General features: G+C 41.5%; 1 protein-coding gene across 14 annotated transcripts in view; it reads right to left on the bottom strand.

Annotated features, from left to right (window-relative positions):
- The window catches only part of LOC139406747 (CMP-N-acetylneuraminate-beta-1,4-galactoside alpha-2,3-sialyltransferase-like), a 109,648-nt gene that overhangs the window by 71,185 nt on the left and 19,004 nt on the right, over positions 1 to 19,459 (bottom strand). For all 14 annotated transcript variants that reach the window (XR_011634022.1, XR_011634021.1, XR_011634018.1 and 11 more), the window contains exon 4: positions 10,912 to 11,004. Coding sequence is in view for 9 of the 14 variants with exons in the window: in XM_071149736.1 (XP_071005837.1) it covers positions 10,912 to 11,004 (93 nt within the window). In the remaining 5 variants the exon portion in view is untranslated. The remainder of the gene's footprint in view (positions 1 to 10,911; positions 11,005 to 19,459) is intronic.

Below are 19,459 nucleotides of genomic sequence, written 5' to 3'. Positions count from 1 at the left end.
CTCTGTACTTTGCACCGTTCATTTTTCCCTCGTTCCTGACTAGTCTCTGTCCCTGCCGCTGAAAAACATCCCCACATACTGCCTCCACCATGCTTCACCATAGGACCAAAGAGTTTAATCTTAGTTTCATCAGAGCAGAGAATCTTGTTTCTCATGGTCTGAGAGACCTTTAGGTGCCTTTTGGCAAACTCCAAGCCGGCTGTCATGTGCCTTTTACTGAGGAATGGCTTCCGTCTGGCCACTTCACCATAAAGCCGTGAATGGTGGAGTGCTACAGAGATGGTTGTCCTTCTGGAAGTTTCTCCCATCTCCACAGAGGAACTCTGGAGCTCTGTCAGAAAGACCATTGGGTTCTTGGTCACCTCCCTGACCAAGGCCCTTCTCCCCTGACTGCTCAATTTGGCTGGGCGACCAGCTCTAGGAAGAGGTTTCAAACTTGGTGGTTCCAAACCTCTTCCATCTAAGAATGATGGAGGCCACCGTGTTCTTGGGGACCTTCAATGCTGCAGAAATGTTTTTGTACCCTTCCCCAGATCTGTGCCTTGACGCAATGCAGTCTCGGAGCTCTATGGACAATTCCTTCGACCTCATTGCTTGTTGACTACTCTGACATTTACTGTCAACTGTGGGACCTTATATACACAGGTGTGTGCCTTTCCAAATCATGTCAAATCAGGTGGACTGAAATCAAGTTGAAGAAACATCTCAATGATGATCAATGGAAACAGGATGCACCTGAGCTTAATTTCGAGTCTCATAGCAAAGGGTCTGAATACTTATTTAAATAAGGTATTTCAGTTTTTTATTTTTAATACGTTTGCAAACATTTCAAAAACGCTGTTTTCACTTTGTCGTTATGGGTTATTGTGTGTGAGGACTTTTTTAAATATATATTTTAGAATAAGGCTGTGACGTAACAAAATGTGAAAAAAGGGAAGGGGTCTGAACACTTTCCGAAAGCAGTGTCCAGACACCAACTAGACAGACAGAACCCCCATGTGGACGTAAGGCAGGAGATGCTCTGATTAATGTGAGGCAGCATGCTTTACAGGATTACAGGAGTTGTGTTTCAGGTCATCTACTGGCTGTCCCTGTCTTTATCAGCACCCAGAGTACAGCGAGGGGGGGAGGGATGGGCAGAGAGAAAGAGAGAGCGAGCGAGAGGTGACAGCATCCTTCATCCAACATAGCGTGAGAGGAAATGCAGAGATGCATCTAAAAACAGATCAAGACATAGGCTTAGCTGAGCGAACGCTGTCTGGACAACTGTCAGGAATGCATGGGAACACTACAATAACTACAAGGGGTTATGCCTCAACGGGAATCTCCTGCTCACCCGTCTGTCTCAAACAGTTGCCAATGCACTGACAGACTAGTTTTTAGCATCACCACTATGTTGTTTTGACAAACAAACCTTACTGCTGTCTGTCTGTGAATGTTTAGCCACATCGTCTTGACAGACCACACAAAGGTAAAACCTATTGAATATGAAAAACCTGTGATGAATGTATGTGACAGGCTACTGTACACAAAAGCAATGGTTCCATCATCCATTGAAATCAGATGCTTTGTGACATTCAGTAGTTCCACCCCTAAATGCAGGTAGTTGACTGATTCAGGGGCATATGATGGTGGTGGCAAGGGTGAGATAAAGAGCTGTCATTCTGCACAGCATTGTATCTCATTGGTCTTTATAGTGAGAGGGAGCAACAACAGTTCACCCAGAGGCCGGAAAACCTCCTTCAAAATGCCCTGCCACCTGCACCAATGAAAATAAATTCTGCATGACCTCAGTGTAGATGTTACTGTCCTCAACATGTCACCTGATATGTCAGATACATCTGATATGGGTATTTTCCACAGTAAGGGTATCATCACAGTAAGCTGATCATTCTACCACAGGACTTATAGTAACTGTAAGACTCCTACAAACAACATTTCCAATTGATGATTCTCCCTTTTTATCAAGTTTTCCACATACATCTGAAGTCCGATTGAGTTTCAGGGTGCATGTTCAACAATGCATGTAAAATGCATATTACATAGTTAACAAGTCTTTGTTGATTTAGTGTTTCAACTAACATTGTATTATGTTGTCTATTTACTGCTCACATGTCTTCACTTTAAGGCATTCTGCCTCAGATGTACAGCGGCTATATTCTTATGTTCCCAAAACACAAAAAACTGTCCAGTTGTGCAGATGGTTCTACAATTGCAGGTAGCCTAGTGGTTAGAGCGTTGGGCCAGTAACCAACAGGTTGGTGGATCGAGTCCCTGAGCTGCCACGGTCAAAATCTGTTGTTCTAAATAAGGCAGTTAACCCACTGTTCCAAGGCCATGTTATGAATAAGAATTTATTCTTAACTGACTTGCCTATATAAATATATATTTATTTTTAAACGTGTCTTTTAGGCTGCAAGAACATTCACTTGATGTTACAAGAACGTTCCCAGAAAACTTTTAGTCTCTTTAAAAGGTTCCTAGAATGCTTATTTAGGTTGTGGAAATGTGGGGATATGACAAGAAATTCCTAAAACACTAAAACTGTTCAGTTGTGCTGACATTAAGATAATATTTGTATCAGGGTGGGGCAGATCGTTTAAAGGCCCACCTCAAGTTCCACATCCAAGACTGAAGCAATACATATTCAGGAATTGGGGTGGGAACATTGTGGTGATTTCCACATGTAGCAGAGAAATAACAACAAATAGGGCACAGACTGACAGCTGTCAGTGTAACTAGCTAGCATGCTAACCTTAGCCAGCTAATGGAAGCTATGAGAGCGCCATTTCAGTTAAGACGGGCATACTGTAAGTCAGGTGAACATCATTATTTCAGAAAAAGACTACCAGTTCTACATAGAACCAATATTTCCCAGCATGCTCTATTACATGGAGATTTTCAGAATAGTTTGTTTTACTGTAATATATGTGTTTTTGTATGAACATTGATTGGTTAATACATTTTATGCTACACAAAGATAAATAACATACAGTTTTCTAAACCAATCCAATCTGTTGGATTTATTGCACCCGTTTGTTACTGAGATGGTTGTTCCAGTTTAGATGATTGCGGTAGTCTCAGTACTCAATCATTCCTATCCTGGCAGTCATTATGAATGCAGGTTGCGGATGATTAACAATTCCACTTATTGGATTTCCTAACTCTGGCTGGATTCCAATAGGAATTACACATCACTTTGCAAGCCAGCATAACGTAATTTGCAGGCCAAACCAGGAGATTCCTAACACCACTGTGTTGGGGTATAATTAGGCCCTCAAAGAAAGGCCTTATAAAATGTAATGTATTGGCATAAATAATACAAAATATAAGGATAATGAGGCTGGTGGAACCTTTCATAGAAAGGTTCCAGGTACACTCTTAGCATCTTTTTTTCTAAGTAGAACCATATAGGGTTTTTCGGTTTGTCCCCATAGGGGGACCCTGTTTGGTGCTGGTTAGAAACCCTCATAGAAACCCTTTCATAGAAAGGTTCCACCATAACCTTCCAAAGACAAAAGGGTTCTGGGTAGAACAGTTCATAGACAGTTCTAGGAAGAACATTTAGATTATAAAATGGTTCTTGGTAGAACCCTTCATAGAGGGTTCTAGGTAGAACCATATACAGGGGGTTCTTTGAAGAACCCTACACAGAGGGTTCTAGCTGGAACCTCTGCAAAGGTTTCTAACCAGCACCAAACAGGGTCCCCCTATGGGGACAAACCGAAAAACCCTATATGGTTCTACTTAGAAAAAAAGATGCTAAGAGTGTACCTGTCTCAGCTAAACCGTGCCTATACAATCTGTTGACATGTTAAGGGTTGACATTTTACTCTTGCCGTTTGATAATCCCAGTGAAACCGTGTTAATTTTTGGACATGCACACGGACATTATCAAATAGCGATATTCTTTGTCCCGGTCTTATTTCAGCAAGCTAGCAAGCTGTATATCAATGACTATCTAAATTGTGACCTTGAATCCGCCATAGAAATAGAAAGAATTTGAGCTCAGGTATATGGATAACCTAAATTTTGAACAATTTGGAGCATGTATGAAGCAATGGGTGAGATCGTTTTGCATGCCCTGGTGTCCGGGTGGATGGAGATTTATCTTTAGGGATCAATGGAATGGTCAAACGAGCAATCCCTGCACACCCGGCCATGCAACACAAATTTGCCTAAAACGTTATTGGTCAAGACCATTCATCTTGGGGCGACGGGTGGAGCCGGTTTCTAAAATGCAATCATATCACACAATTTTACTATTTATAAAATGGTGATTTTTTTTTTAATGCAGACTAGGTAAAAAATAAGTAAACCTTTACAAATAATCCAATGAATTGTGATACATTTGCTCCAAGTGTAGGGTCATCATTAGTTAACACAGCCACAAAGTCAGAAACACTGTTAAATGTTCTCTTCTTAAAATCACACTGCTAACCTTAATTTAAGGTGAGGCTAAGGGACAAATCGAAATTGACAGAATGGTTACCTGGGCTCAGTGAATTGTTTGCAGCAAATATTTCAATATAACAGGCAGGAAGGAGTGAGTACAATCGTTTAATTTTATTTTTGTATTGGGTGTATCTACCGACTGCATGTAAAGGTCCGGAAAGATAATCATTTGTTTTGTTATTTTTTTTACTCTGCCTGCAAACACGCTAGATGATTCAGAATCCATTGAAGAGCTTGAACGAGGAGGCGGATGCTGGTAGGAAGCGGAACATGGCGGAAGCAGAAGTGTCGTTTGAGGCTGAAAGCATGTCGAGTACAGTTAGCGAGAAAAATGTGTGGACAACAGTGAAGTCCAAGAATGGAACAAAAAGAGCTAAAATTGTTGTGGAAAATGAGTCTGACTCAAAATGAGCCTGATGAACAATCTGGATTTAAATGGCGATGTACTCTCATAATATCCACCTGACCAGCCACCCCTCAGAGCCTGGTTTCTCTCTAGGTTTCTTCCTAGGTGTCTGCTATTCTAGGGAGTTTTTCCTAACCACAATGCTTCTACATCTGCATTGCTTGCTGTTTGGGGGTTTAGGCTGTGTTTCTGTACAGCAGTTTGTGACATCTGCTGATTATTTTATAAATAGATTTGCTTGTTGGACTACGTTTTTATGGACAATGATGTTTATTTGGGAAACCCTTTTTGAAGTCCCGACGATGGTGAAGAAGGCATTGGGAGAAGTGGATGCAGTCAAAGTAACCAGGAGTGGTGTGGTGTTGATATCGTGTGTATCTAAAGAGCAAAAAGAGTGTGCATCCATATCTAAGGTAGTGTTACAAAGGGTCGGAAACTCTCTGGTAAATTTCCGGGATTTTTCCTGAAGTTTTCCATTGGAAGTTAAGCCTGGGAATTTGGGGAATTTCTAGGTCTTGTGGCATATTTTGGTTAAACTATCCTCAATTCAATGGAATTGCAACCCTCTGCATGCACAGTGCATTATTTTATCACATGTGCAGTGGACTCTTCCATCACATGTACAGCTGATTCTCAAGATCTTGCACACTTATCTGTTCATGGAAATGTATTTGTTCTTTTCTACTCATTTTTTTGTAATCTTTTCAGGAAAATGCCACGGGCACGATCTGATGTGTGGAGACATTACACTGCCGCTAATGTAGAAGGAAAAGCTGTGTACATTTGCAAATACTGTGCCATCATATGTGAAGAATGCAACAAAGATGCACAATCATCTGGCCAAGTGCATAAAGTTCCCTCAGCACTCACAACAAGCAACCTCTGACAAAAGTCCCTCTACTTATATTAGCTTTAGATTAAATGTATAAATCCAGTCAGAAATGCAGAATTTAGATTTACTGTAAAAAATGTACATTGTGTAAAAATTATATGTTCCCCCTTATCTTATTTTTCATGATCTGCAAAGTGATCCTAGATCAGCACTCAGTCTTGGATACCTTGTACATTGAACACAAATATAAATGCAACATGCAAGAATTCCAAAGGTTTTACTGAGTTACAGTTCATATAAGGAAATCAGTCAATTTAAATACATTCATTAGGTCCTAATCTATGGATTTCACACAACTGGGAATACGTATATGAATATGTTGGTCATAGCACCTTAAAAAAAGGACTGGGACATTTTCGAGCTTCCAGAAATTGTTTACAGATCTTTGTGACATTATAGCCATGTCAGTATGGTTAATCAGGAATTCCACGCTTTCTTTCAAACCTTCTTATACATAACTAATCCAGGGAAATATTGGTTAACCATACTGACATGGCTATAATGTCACAAAGATCTGTTATCATGCTTCTGAAACATGGTGGCGGATGAAAGGTACAAAAATGGGCCTCATGATCTCTTCACGGTATCTCTGTGCATTCAAATTGTCATTGACAAAATGCAATTGTTTGTTGTTCATAGCTTATGCTTGCCCATACCATAACCCAACCGTGACCATGGGGAACTCTGTTCACAACTTTGACATCAGAAAACCAGTCACCCACACGATACCATACAAACTATCTGCCATCTGCCCAGTACAGTTGAAACAGGATTTATCCGTGAAGAGCACACTTCTCCAGCGTGCCAGTGGCCATCGAAGGTGAGCATTTACCCACTGAAGTCAGTTACGATGCCGAACTGCAGTCAGGTCAAGACCCTGGTGAGGACGACGAGCATGCAGATGAGCTTCACTGAGACGCTGCAGCCCGCCTGGTGTTCAACCTTCCCAATTTCTCCCATGTCACCCCGCTCCTCCGCACACTCCACTGGCTTCTAGTCGAAGCTTGCACACACTACAAAACCATGGTACTGCCCCTCCCTACCTTCAGAATATGCTAAAATCCTACACCCAAAACTGAGCACTCCAATCTGCCACATCTGGTCTCTTGGCCCTCCCACACTTTTTTATTTTATTACCTTTATTTAACTAGGCAAGTCAGTTAAGAACGGCCTACAATGACGGCCTAGGAACAGTGGGTTAAGTGCCTTGTCAGCTCGGGGATTTGAACTTGCAACCTTTCGGTTACTAGTCCAACGCTCTAACCACTAGGCTACCCTGTCACCCCATTGGGAGGGCAGCTCCCAATGGTGGAACCAGCTTCCCCCTGAAGTTAGAACAGCAGAGTCCATGCCCATCTTCAGAAAACATTTCAGATCCTCCTACTTCCAAGAATATCTTAAATAATCCCACATCACCCCCCGAACTAACACTCACACTTGACTTTTTCTGTCTTATATTTGTGTTCAAAGCGTGGTCCCATGGTGTTTATACCTGCGTACTATTCTTTGCTCTGACTTTGCTGATAGTACATGTTTCCTCAAAGTAGCTTACTATGACTGTGATATGTGGTTGTCCTGTAAACTAACTGTAAATCGCTCTGGATAAGAGTGTCTGCTAAATGACTAAAATGTAAATAAGATGGGTGAAGTGATACCAATATTTCCCTGGATTAGTTATGTATAAGAAGGTTTGAAAGAAAGCGTGGAATTTCTGATTAACCATACTGACATGGCTATAAACTGAAAACATTATATGGGAGAGCGCTTCCCTGGTGGTGCAGAGGATAAAATATCTGAGCTGTGTTCGAATACCCATACTAACATACTGTATACTACATACCTAATGAGTATATACTACATACTATTAGTTAAGTTTAGTATCATGTAAACAAACGGTATCGTTTCCGGTGAGCGTACTAGGGCTTTGCCTGTCTAATGGATTTTGCTGCTGTTGCAATGCAACCTCTCGCTAGCTTGTTAGCATTACAAATTACTAGCTAGACATTTTACGACTTCGGGTGTGTTCGTAAATTCAATCTGGAATGCCAGAGTGTGCTCTGGGCGTTCCAAAATCAAGAGTTGACAGATTGTCCATTCTTAAATTCAATGTGTTTTGATATCGGTGCGTTCAGAGCACACACTGGATGCTCTGGCCGAGGAGTAGGGTTGATCCGAGCATTCTGACCTCGGCAATCAAGCACCCAAGCTAACTGGCTAACTTTGGCTAGATTGCTAGCTACTTCCAGACACAAATGAGAAAACACCTCACTCTGACCATTTTACTCACCGTAGCAGAGCTGATTAGGCTGTTTTCATGTTATCCAGAGTGTTGGTGACTGTAACTGTGCTGCTGGCAACACATTTAATTATGTTTTTTCTTTGCTGACGTTTACTAACACCGGCCTTATTCATCGGGTGTTGAGCGTTTGTAAACTCATCAGTTATTCTGTGCTCTGACACACTCAGACGAGAGTGCTCTGAAATCAGAGTAGAGAGCCAGAAATAACAATGTCCATTGAGAATGCACAATGACTATACCACTTAGCTAAGAATGACATGAATAATCAAGACGATAAACATTGGGTAGTTAGTTAGATAGCATATATATATATATGCTATTGTTTTTTACCCATTTTTCGTGGTATTCAATTGGTAGTCAGTCTTGTCTCATTGCTGCAACTCCCGTACGGACTCGGGAGAGAAGTGCATCCTCCAAAACACAACCCAACCAAGCTGCACTTGACACAATGCCCACTTAACTCAGAAGCCAGCCGCACCAATGTGTCGGAGGAAACACCATACACCTGGTGTATGCATGCACTACGCCCGGCCCACCACAGGAGTCGCTAGTGCGCAATGGGACAAGGACATCCCTGCTGGCCAAACCCTCCCATAACCTGGACAACACTGGGCCAATTGTGCACCGCCCCATGGGTCTCCCGGTAACAGCCGGCTGCGACAGAGCCTGGACTCGAACCAAGTATCTCTAGTGGCTCAGCTAGCACTGCATGCCTTAGACCACAGTGCCACTCGGGAGGCCATGATAGCATATAGTTAATATACTGCCTGGCAAGTTCGATGTATTAGTAGCCAACTAACATTAGGTAGCTAGCTAACATACCGGTACATACAAGCAACTGCTGTAATGATATGCTATGTGGTTCATAAGGCTCGCATAGCTAACAAATTGTCAGCCAATGTCACGCAACTTATTTGAAAAGTCATTACTTTATTATATTGCTCAACATTTTCTGAACATTTGTCATAATTAGTTAAAGCAATGAATTTGTATCCGCTCTCATCAGACTTCAGCTGCATATTTTCCGCCATTTTCTTCAAATGTGAAAACATTGTGAAGCCATGCCCATTTTTCTGATGAATTGCATTATGGGTCCTAAAAGCTGCTTGTATACTTCATATTTTGGCGAATGTAGTACGCCATCCGGGAACTTTTGGCATATTAACTATATCCATACTATGACCAGTAAGCATACTACATATTCAATTTGCGTCACATATGGTTAGTATGAGTATTCAAACACAGCTCTGGCTTGAGACCCAAACATTGCAGGTTCAAACCACATGTGCAGATTGTCAACATATGAAGTGAAATAAATATGGTTGTATTTGAATGATTAAATGCTGTTCAAATGTCCTATGAATTAAATAATGTGCAGATTGTCAACATATAAAGTGTAAAAAATATGGTTTTGTTTGTAGGATTAAATGCTGTTCAAATGTCCTATGAGTGAAATTAAAATGACCCCATAATATTCTGGGCCCATAATATCACCTTAAAATGCAAATTGCCATTAAATCAAGAGAGAAACATAAAGGAGATGTATTTCAATCTGCTTTCTCATGCTTTACGGAGCTAAAAATGTGCATGTTGAGAATGTTGTGGTAATATTAGATCAAACTTAAATATAAAATGTTCTATATGTTAGAAGGAGAAACACCTGGATAGACAAGAACACACATGAACTGGATCGGGATCGCTCACTGACCAAAGCCTTTTCTTGTCCCCAAAAAGACAAAGTCAACATTCACTACACACCATGATCATTCCTTGCAAGCTTTGAGAAGGTATTTGTGTATGTATCGTTCATAGTGAATTACGCTGTCCTTTTAATAATGACCAAAATCAAAACAACCAAATAAAGTTCACGTCAGTGGTAACTTATTGAGACATCTGAGATTTGTAATAGATAATGATGTGTAAAATAGAATGTGCCTGACTTTTATAATGACCCAGTATGAAAATGTGTTTCCATAGCGTTGTGGATGGTAGGATATCAGTGATCTTTCACCAGGCAGAGGCAAAGGGTCTATCTAAATTTTTATTTCCTTGATTCCTTGTGCCCTCTCTTCTTGCCTCCTTCTGAAAACACACTGGAGGAGAACATCCGAGGTCCTCTCTCTCAGATCTTCTCCACCAATATTTCTTGGAGATGGCAAAGAGAGAGGACCCGAGGAATCAAGGAAATAAAAATTGAGAAAGACGCTTTGCCTGGTGAAAGGTCACTGATATCCTACCATCCACAACGCTATGGAAACACATGTTCATACTGGGTCAGTACAAATGAAAGATTCATTGAGATGAATCCACAGGAAGGTCATCATCTTCACTGGGAGTCACTGAGGGTGCCCTGACCTTTAACCCATGATCTGTCCAATGAGAGGACCATCTGAGTCACCTATGACTCTCTATGGCTGCCTTTAACTAGCTGCGGAGGGCCGGACAATGGGCCAGTAGCCTGCCAGCAGATAAGGAAATGGTTCTATGGGGAAGTTTTTTTCTGGATGGAGGAAGCGACTCATATAGTATCTGAGATGGAGCTGACAATAATCTGTGGGTTTATTGTGATCATGCTGAGAATCCATGAAGTGGCATATATAATACAGTAGGACACTGGTGATTTAGAAAGTACAACTGAATGTTAATGAGATGGAAAGGTGTGGTCAGAGAGTGAAATAAAACCTTGAATAAGGCCGTCAAATTAGCGCCATCATCTCAACCGGAAGTAAAACGCTTTACTTAAATAGGAGAGGAAATATTTATGGGGTGCTGAATCATATCGATGCATCAGAAACCAAATTATAAAAACTGAAAAACAGATCAGATGATAACACATGCACATTAAAAGATTTTGCTTACTTTGGATAAATGGCAGTCATCTTAGCAGCTGCATAACCAGGCTTGCAGACTCCCTCGCTGAGATTGCCATACTTGTACATCAGCTCCAAAGGCCTGTGGAACAAAGAGGAAAGTCAGAGACGGTCACGCAAGGAGAAGAAAGGAAAGGGGATACCTAGTAAAAACTGAATGCATACAACTGAAATGTGTCTTCCACATTTAACACAACCCCTCTGAATCAGAGAGGTGCAGGGGGCTGCCTTAATCAAGGTTATTGGCCGCATGGGGAGCAGTTGTTGGGGGATAACTGTCTTGATCAAGGGCAGAACGGCAGATTTTTCCACCTTGCCAGCTCTGGGATTTTAACCAGTAACCTTTCAGTTACTGGTCCAGCGCTCTTAACCGCTAGGCTAGAGGAAAGGCCATTTACTTCATGCTCATATTCTTATCTTGTATTATTTCTTATTGTTGTTGCATTGTCAATTAAGAACATGCAAGTAAGCATTCCGTTGGACAGTGTATACCCCCCCCCATACTCAATTGGCGGACTGTGGTCCGGATATGGACCCAGAAAGGGGTCTTGGTCAGGTTTCAACCCCTGGTGTCATATAAACACAAATTAGACATGGAAAAATGTGTAGAATTGCAGGAATTTTGCATTAAAATGACAAAATGTTCTCTCCACTAACAAGAGTGCCTTAGACCACTGCGCGAGCCCAAATAGTACTTGAGTACCCCTGGTGTATCCTGTACATACGACTAATAAAAATTGAAAAAAATAAGAGAATCTAAAAGCCTAAAAAGCTGCATAAGCCATAAAAAGAACCAGGAGTACACTGTAAAAGTGTAACTGTTAAGAACAAACAACCAGATCATTGAACCTTTGAATCCCTAATAAGATTGCAAAGAATAGATTTTGATGACAATTTGATGACAATTACTTCAAATATCCTCAAATTATACTGTAAACATAGATTTTCATTTCTTTAATAATGCATGAGTGATGTCCAGAAATCAATTTTACTGTCCCAATCTTTTGTGTTGACATCTCGTTTTTCTTTGAAGTCGGAGAATAGGAAATTCATCCGTTCATCGTCCTCCAACTCAGGCGGCAACCTTACTTCACTAAAACTGTTTAGCCTCACATACCCGGAAACTGTTCTGACTGGAGCAGGTGTAGTGTAGCAGCTTTAGTAAGGGGCTAAATGGTAAAAAAATCTGAAAATCTTTTCACCGAAAAGGGGGGGCAGCCTCTCCGCGCTGTCATTTATTTAACTCTCACCTCTATCCAATGATAGATAAAGGATGAATCATGCTTGGTTGGGTTGTGTATCGGAGGACACATGACTTTCAACCTTCGTGATCTTTTTTTTTTTTTCTTCCCAATTTCATGGTATCCAATTGTTGTAGTAGCTACTATCTTGTCTCATCACTACAACTCCCGTACGGGCTCGGGAGAGACGAAGGTTGAAAGTCATGCGTCCTCCGATACACAACCCAACCAAGCCGCACTGCTTCTTAACACAGCATCCAACCCGGAAGCCAGCCGCACCAATGCGCCGGAGGAAACACCGTGCACCTGGCCACCTTGGTTAGCGCACACTGCGCCCAGCCCGCCACAGGAGTCGCTGGTACGCGATGAGACAAGGACACCCCTACCGACCAAGCCCTCCCTAACCCGGGCGATGCTAGGCCAATTGTGCGTCGCCCCACGGACCTCCCGGTCGTGGCCGGTTACGACAGAGCCTGGGCACGAACCCAGGGACTCTGATGGCACAGCTGGCGCTGCAGTACAGTACAGCGCCCTTAACCACTGCGCCACCCGGGAGGCCAGTAGTGATAATTTTGATTAAACTTCCATTAAAGATGAATTGTTGACATTTTATTTGCATATCAAATTAAAATAGTAAAAACATACATGTTTTACCTAATTTTCAAAACCTTTAAATTGAATTGAGAAAATCTCTATTTTACTCAGTAAAATGTTAATTATATGAATCTGAAACTTGATTGAATTACTTATGCATCTAATGAATTATGTTAGATGTTTAAATAATCACTTTACCTATCTTTATTTTGCCATGAACTTGTTTTGGCATTTAACTTGTTTTAGTATTGACATTGCCATTTAAAAGTAGTCAACTGGGTGGGTTTCCTATGGGCTGGGAGTGATCAGCCGATGATCAGAGAGCATTGTCTTCTTCAAACTGAGTGGCTTATGGTTTATAAACAAAAGATTAAGGTAATATCCAGGAGCCAAAACCAAGATTTATACCAGGATATTGGTCCCAAGATCCAGACCCAGTTAGTTGAAACCATGACAAGTTAAAGACGGCATATATTCAGTCTTCCATACCACTAGATCAAGAGTCCATGGGCCCTTACTTCAATTGTAAGAAACTCAAAGTATGTGAACCCTTTGGAAATACCTGAATTTCTGCATAAATTTGTCATAAAATTTGATCTGATCTTCATCTACGTCAAAACAATAGACAAACACAGTCTGCTTAAACTAATAACACAAACAATTAAACGTTTCATGTCTTTATTGAACACACCGTGTAAATATTCACAGTGCAGGGTGGAAAAAGTATGTGAACCCTTGGATTTAAAAACTGGGTGACCCTTCTTTGGCAGCAATAACCTCAACCAAAAGTGTTCTGTAGTGGTGGATCAGAGCTGCACAATGGTCAGGAGGAATTTTGGACCATTCCTCTTTACAAAACTGTTTCAGTTCAGCAATATCCTTGGGATGTCTGGTGTAAACTGCTCTCTTGAGGTCAAGCCACAGCATCTCAAATCGGGTTGAGGTCAGGACTCTGACTGGGCCACTCTAGAAGGCGTATTTTCTTCTGTTGAAACCATTATATTGTTGATTTACTTCTGTGTTTTGGGTCACTGTCCTGTTACATCACCCAACTTCTGTTGAGCTTCAATTGGCGGATAGATAGCCTAACATCCCATTGAGCACATCTGGGACCTGTTGGATCAGAGGATGAGGGCTAGGGCCAATCCCCCCCATTAATGTCCGGGAACTTGCAAGTGCCTTGGTGGAAGAGTGGGGTAACATCTCACAGCAAGAACTGTGGCATATCTGGTGCAGTCCATGAGGAGATGCACTGCAGTACTTAACGCAGCTGGTGGCCACACCAGATACTGACTGTTACTTTTGATTTTGACCACCCCTTTGTTCAGGGACACATTATTACATTTCTGTTAGTCACATGTCTGTGGAACTTGTTCAGTTTATGTCTCAGTTGTTGAATCTTGTCATGATCATACAAATATTTACACGTTAGGTTTGCTGAAAATAAATGCATTTGACAGCGAGAGGACGTTTCTTTTTTTGCTGAGTTTATATTTTATATTTTTCAAAGTAGCCACGTTTTGCTTTGATGACAGCTTTGCACACTCTTGGTGAACGGATAACCTCCATGTGTGGTTCCCACCGTGAAGCATGGAGGAGGAGGAGGTGTGATGGTGTGGTGGGGGGTCTTTGCTGGTGACACTGTCAGTGATTTTAGAATTCAAAGCACACTTAACCAGCATGGCTACCACAACATTCTGAAAGCGATATGCCATCCCATCTGTTGTTTTTGGGACTATCTGTAACGGTTTTCGTCTGGTGAAGGAGAGGAGGACCAAAATGCAGCGTGGTAAGTGTTCATCATATTTTAATAGAAAAACTGAACACTACACAAAATAATAACGAATAGAAAACAAAACAGTTCTGCCAGGTGAACATACACTAAACAGAAATGAAACACCCACAACCAAAATGGGGAAAACAGGCTACCTAAGTATGATTCTCAATCAGAGACAACGAATGACACCTGCCTCTGATTGAGAACCATACTAGGCCAAACACATAGAAATATAACAACCTAGAAAAAAGAACATAGACTACCCACCCCAACTCACACCCTGACCAACCTAACACAAAGACATAAAAAAGGAACTAAGGTCAGAGCGTGACACGATCATATGTTTTTCAACAGAATAATGACCCCCCAAAAATCGAGGCTGCGTAAGGGCTATTTGACCAAGAAGGAGAGTGATGGAGTGCTGCATCAGATGACCTGGCATCCACAATCACCTGACCTTAACCCAATTGAGATGATTTGGGATGAGTTGGACCGCAGAGTCAAGGAAAAGCAGCCAACAAGTGCTCAGTATATGTGGGAACTCCTTCAAGACTGTTGGAAAAGCATTCCAGGTGAAGCTGATTGAGTAAATACCAAGAGTGTGCGAAGCTGTCAAGACAAAGGGTGGCTACTTTGAAGAATCTGAAATATAAAATATATTTTGATTTGTTTAACACTTTTTTTGATTAATACATGATTCCATATGTGTTATTTCATAGTTTGTCTTCATTATTATTCTACAATGTATAAAGTAGTACAAGTAAACCCTTGAATGAGTAGGTGTGTCCAAACTTTTGACTGGTACTGTAAATACATTTCCTAAATTTGGAAACACGACTGCCCCTAAAAAGCAACTTCTTGTTTTGAAAATGACCTATGAGGCATCAAAACATTTATTCTAGTGTCAAAATTGACAACAATGTGTAATTTTGGTCATAAAGTCAGTCTCGTTCAAAACTGAGATTTGCGAGATGATAGGAAAAAATGGTATGTCACAGAATGAAGGATACCGTAACCGTTTTCCTTGGGTTGGGTTTATTTGGATCCTGTCAACATGCCCACAGCTGGCAGTACCCAAGTAATTCATCAATTCGGAGTGCAGCTTGTTACAGGTTTAGTATTTTTACATTTATTGTTTTGAGATTGGACTTTAGCACATATAGCACATTAGCATGTAGGGCGCAGCTGGATTGTACCTCCAAAATGAAGGACGGGGCTGCTCCAATGTCTCGCAGAATCTTCACCGGCAGCCTTACAGTCGGCTTGTACCGCATGGTTCATATCTCTGCAGAGTGGCGATGCTTTTAAGCAGCCGGTGAAGATGCTGCGAGATATTGGGGCATCCCAGGCCTTCATTTTGGAGGGTGTTTTGCCTTTGTCTGACACTTCAGCAACTGGTTACAGTCTGTTAGTACAAGGCATGGGAGATGGTTGCATGGAAGTTCCTTTGTATAATATGGAACTCAAGTCTGAACAAGTTACGTTATCATTGGAGTGAGGCCTTGCCTACCGGTGAAGGGGGTCTCATTCATTTTGGGAAACAATGTGGCTGGAGGGAAGGTCGTTCCAAATCCTGTCGTTTGTTAGGAACCCAGAGTAGAGAAAGCTGATGGGTTATCAGAAAAGTGCCCTAGAGTGTTCCTAGTGTGTGCCGTTACACATACTATGTCTAAGAAAGTCGCCGGGAGCAAGTCTAGTGTTGAGGAGCGATCCCACCCTGGTCGATCTGTCCGAAACATTTATGGGTGATCTGGATTTTGCTAAACCCCCTGAGTTGACCTCTCCTTTGAAAACCCCAAAGGTGAGCAAGTATCTTCTAGGACCACTGAAGGAATAGAGGTTCCCTACAGTTGACACTTGAAGCAGCTGATTGCAGAACAGAGTAAAGATGTTTCCCTCGCCCCTCTTTTTGCTAAGATACTGAAAGTGGCTAGCTCAGGGCTCCAGTTGTTTTGAGAGACCTTTAGTTGGCGCTCCCTATTTAATTTCTAGAAAAACATTCCTTTGTCTAAAACATTCCTTTTTTTGATTGCTTCCCGCCTTTAAGTTTGGTGTGGGATTGTATTTTATTTGCCTCTTCTTGAGCAAATTTACTGGATGCTCATGGTGGGTCTTTTAGGTTCGTTCCAGTTGTTGTTGCTAGTCAACTTTCAGTAGACAACCCCATAAGTGTCTTTCAGAACGCCTCCTAAAAGCCCACCTGTTTTGGTTGTTGGTCAGTGACCGTCAGTTCCCCCTTGTGTTTGGGCATCATTTTTGGTCTTCTTGCTCGGGAACGTAACAAGTTGCACGTCTGGTTTTACACCGCCTCAGAATGGAACTTGAATGGGAGTCTATGGGTGCGTTCTGAGCGGATCCCTTTTGTCAAGTTGGTGACCATCGTTGGTGTGTGTTGCATTATGGGGATACAAGTTCCGACTCTGCAGTTGTCAGGCTCTTCACCAACTTTATCCTGCAGTCATTGCATGCATTGTGGGAGGCTCGTTTGTCAACCAATCATTAGGGTGTTTTTCTTAGACCCACGCGAACGTGACCAAGGACGTGACTGAAACAGGAACCAACTTTGCCACAATTCATGTATACAATAGAAATGTACAAATTAATGTGATATTTTAGGTTCTCTTTTCACCAATTTATTATACAATGTACACACATACATTCTCAGTTTAAGTGTGTGATATGGTGGCTGGAGAACAACCTTTTATAAAGAATGGCAACGCTGCCATGTTGCACTTAGCCTTGCTGTTAGAAAACCAGACCAGTGTCAGACTTGGCCGTCAGATGCACCTCCCCCAACTTCACTCCTCGACTTAGTCTATTTTCATCCACTCAAATGAGCACTTACGGCAGGAGCGTCAAACAGCCGCCAGTTTTTATTGGCTAATCTCTGTCCATCACCATCTAGTGCAACCCTTAGAACCTCCCCCCTACATTGTGGACTTCAAAGTTCAAGCAGCGCAAGTGATTTAAGGAAGTGAGTTAGAAAATCTGAAAGTACGCATCTTAGAAATAGTTTTTACATGTAAACTTTATATGCCCAACTCAATTGTGCTTCCCCAAAATAATATGGTTCATGTGATAGAACATCTTGTTTTCCAATAGCTTCCACAGCCACAAAGTAAAAATGGACTACAAAAATGTGCTTTTTGGTCATAATTTAAGGTTAGGGTTAGGCATACGGTTAGCAGTGTGGTTAGTGTTAGCTTTAAAATCAGATTTTAAGAAGAGGCATTTTAGAAATAGGCAAGGTTTATGACTTTGTGGCTGTGTTAATTAGTGACAACCCTCTCCCGCCTCGATTTAGAGCCGCGCCTCTTAACAGAATTTAAATTAATTAGCATGTCACTCAGTAAATCCACTACCCCTGAATTCCAAACAGTCCCAAACTGTTACCAGGCTCTATGCGCCAGCAATTCAAGCCTTGGGACGAGTTTATCCAAAGTCAAACCAACTTTGCCACGGTCACGCACCAGCCGGCTGAAGCTAATTGGCTAAATCATTTGTTTAACTCTTTAACCACCTACGAACACACGAGACACCCACATCAAACCACAACCCTCAACCAACTCACGTTTTAATTCAGTCACGGCTGCTATCATTTCTTAATGAACCAAATCTAAAACGAGGAACTAAATCAGGAAGTGCCCCAGGAATTACAGTATTCCTCTGTTTCCAGCAAGCTAAATATATCCCCAAGAGGCCCCTAAAATTATTAGGAAAATGGTTTCTAGTCGAGGTGGGGCTGGTAGTTGGTGAGGGCACCAGTTGTCAACAGATCAATTAAGTAAAGAGAAAAGGGTTGCCCTCACAGACAGTCTGTGTCCCAAAGGGCAAACCTATTCCCTTCACAGTGCACCTGTTCAGTCCATAGCTTAGTCTAATAAACAGACAAGCCAGAGGAACTACATCAGTTGGGGAAAAGTAGGGCACAACACCATAGCATTGTAATACTAATCTATTCCACTTAGCAGAGTGGAGACGTTTGCATTTTATGAATGTGATCCCTGGGTTGTTCCACCATCTCAGATTGTTCTGAAATTGTTTGTTAGAAACAGATAAGATTAGCATTCCTGCAACATTATTTTGTTGAAATATAATTTAATTAACCTAATTGATTTCACCTAAATTGGCCATTTTAATTCATAAGATCCATATAATATTGAATAAATATAGTACCTAACTAAACTAACAATGTGTATATAATATCAGTTTCTATATTTAACAAGTAGTATGGAGCGGCAGCTCTGAGTATTGTTTCTTCATTCTATGTAATGCACAGTATTCTCAGTGAATTGGTGATGTTTTTTCCCCCCGTTCAGAGAAATTTCTCATTGAAGTTGTTGGGTTTGTCCCGTCCTATATCCTGAATCCCCACATTGTTAAAGGGAGAGTTCACTCAAATTACATTGGTTTTCTTAAGCAGAAAAAATGTAAGCAGCCTATGGACCAGAGGGGTATCCTACGAAGCAGGTTTGAGGAGTTAGTGAGGTAACTTTGGTCAAATCTGGGCTCAAATTGGGATAACCGTTCATCACTGAAAGTCACTCAGTAAGCCATCAGCTAAAATAATTCAGATTGTAAGTTAGTCTTGCGGTCAGCAATCTAAACTTGCAGTAATCATGGTCTAATTTCCGACCGGGCAGCCCCCATTGATTTTGTTAGTCACTCAGTCAGATATCATAATAAAAACTGCAAACATTTCTCTCCACCCCATGGTAAAACGTGTAGAATTGCAGAACATTTTGGGGCCCCCAAAAGACTCTGACTGCATGTGGTATGGATGTGCGTACGCGGACGCATGAGCCACTGCGGCCCCCCTTGGTGACTGATTTTTTTGTTGTTGACCCCCACTCGCATCAAAGTTGCCCCTCCCTGCATTGAACATTTAGCAATGACAGAATGCATTTTAGACTTCAAGCACAGTA

Source organism: Oncorhynchus clarkii, chromosome 4 (genome assembly GCF_045791955.1).
Source record: "Oncorhynchus clarkii lewisi isolate Uvic-CL-2024 chromosome 4, UVic_Ocla_1.0, whole genome shotgun sequence".
NCBI classification, from domain to species: domain Eukaryota; kingdom Metazoa; phylum Chordata; class Actinopteri; order Salmoniformes; family Salmonidae; genus Oncorhynchus; species Oncorhynchus clarkii.
Note: the sequence above shows the minus strand (reverse complement) of the source record. Positions and strands in the feature narration are given on the sequence as shown.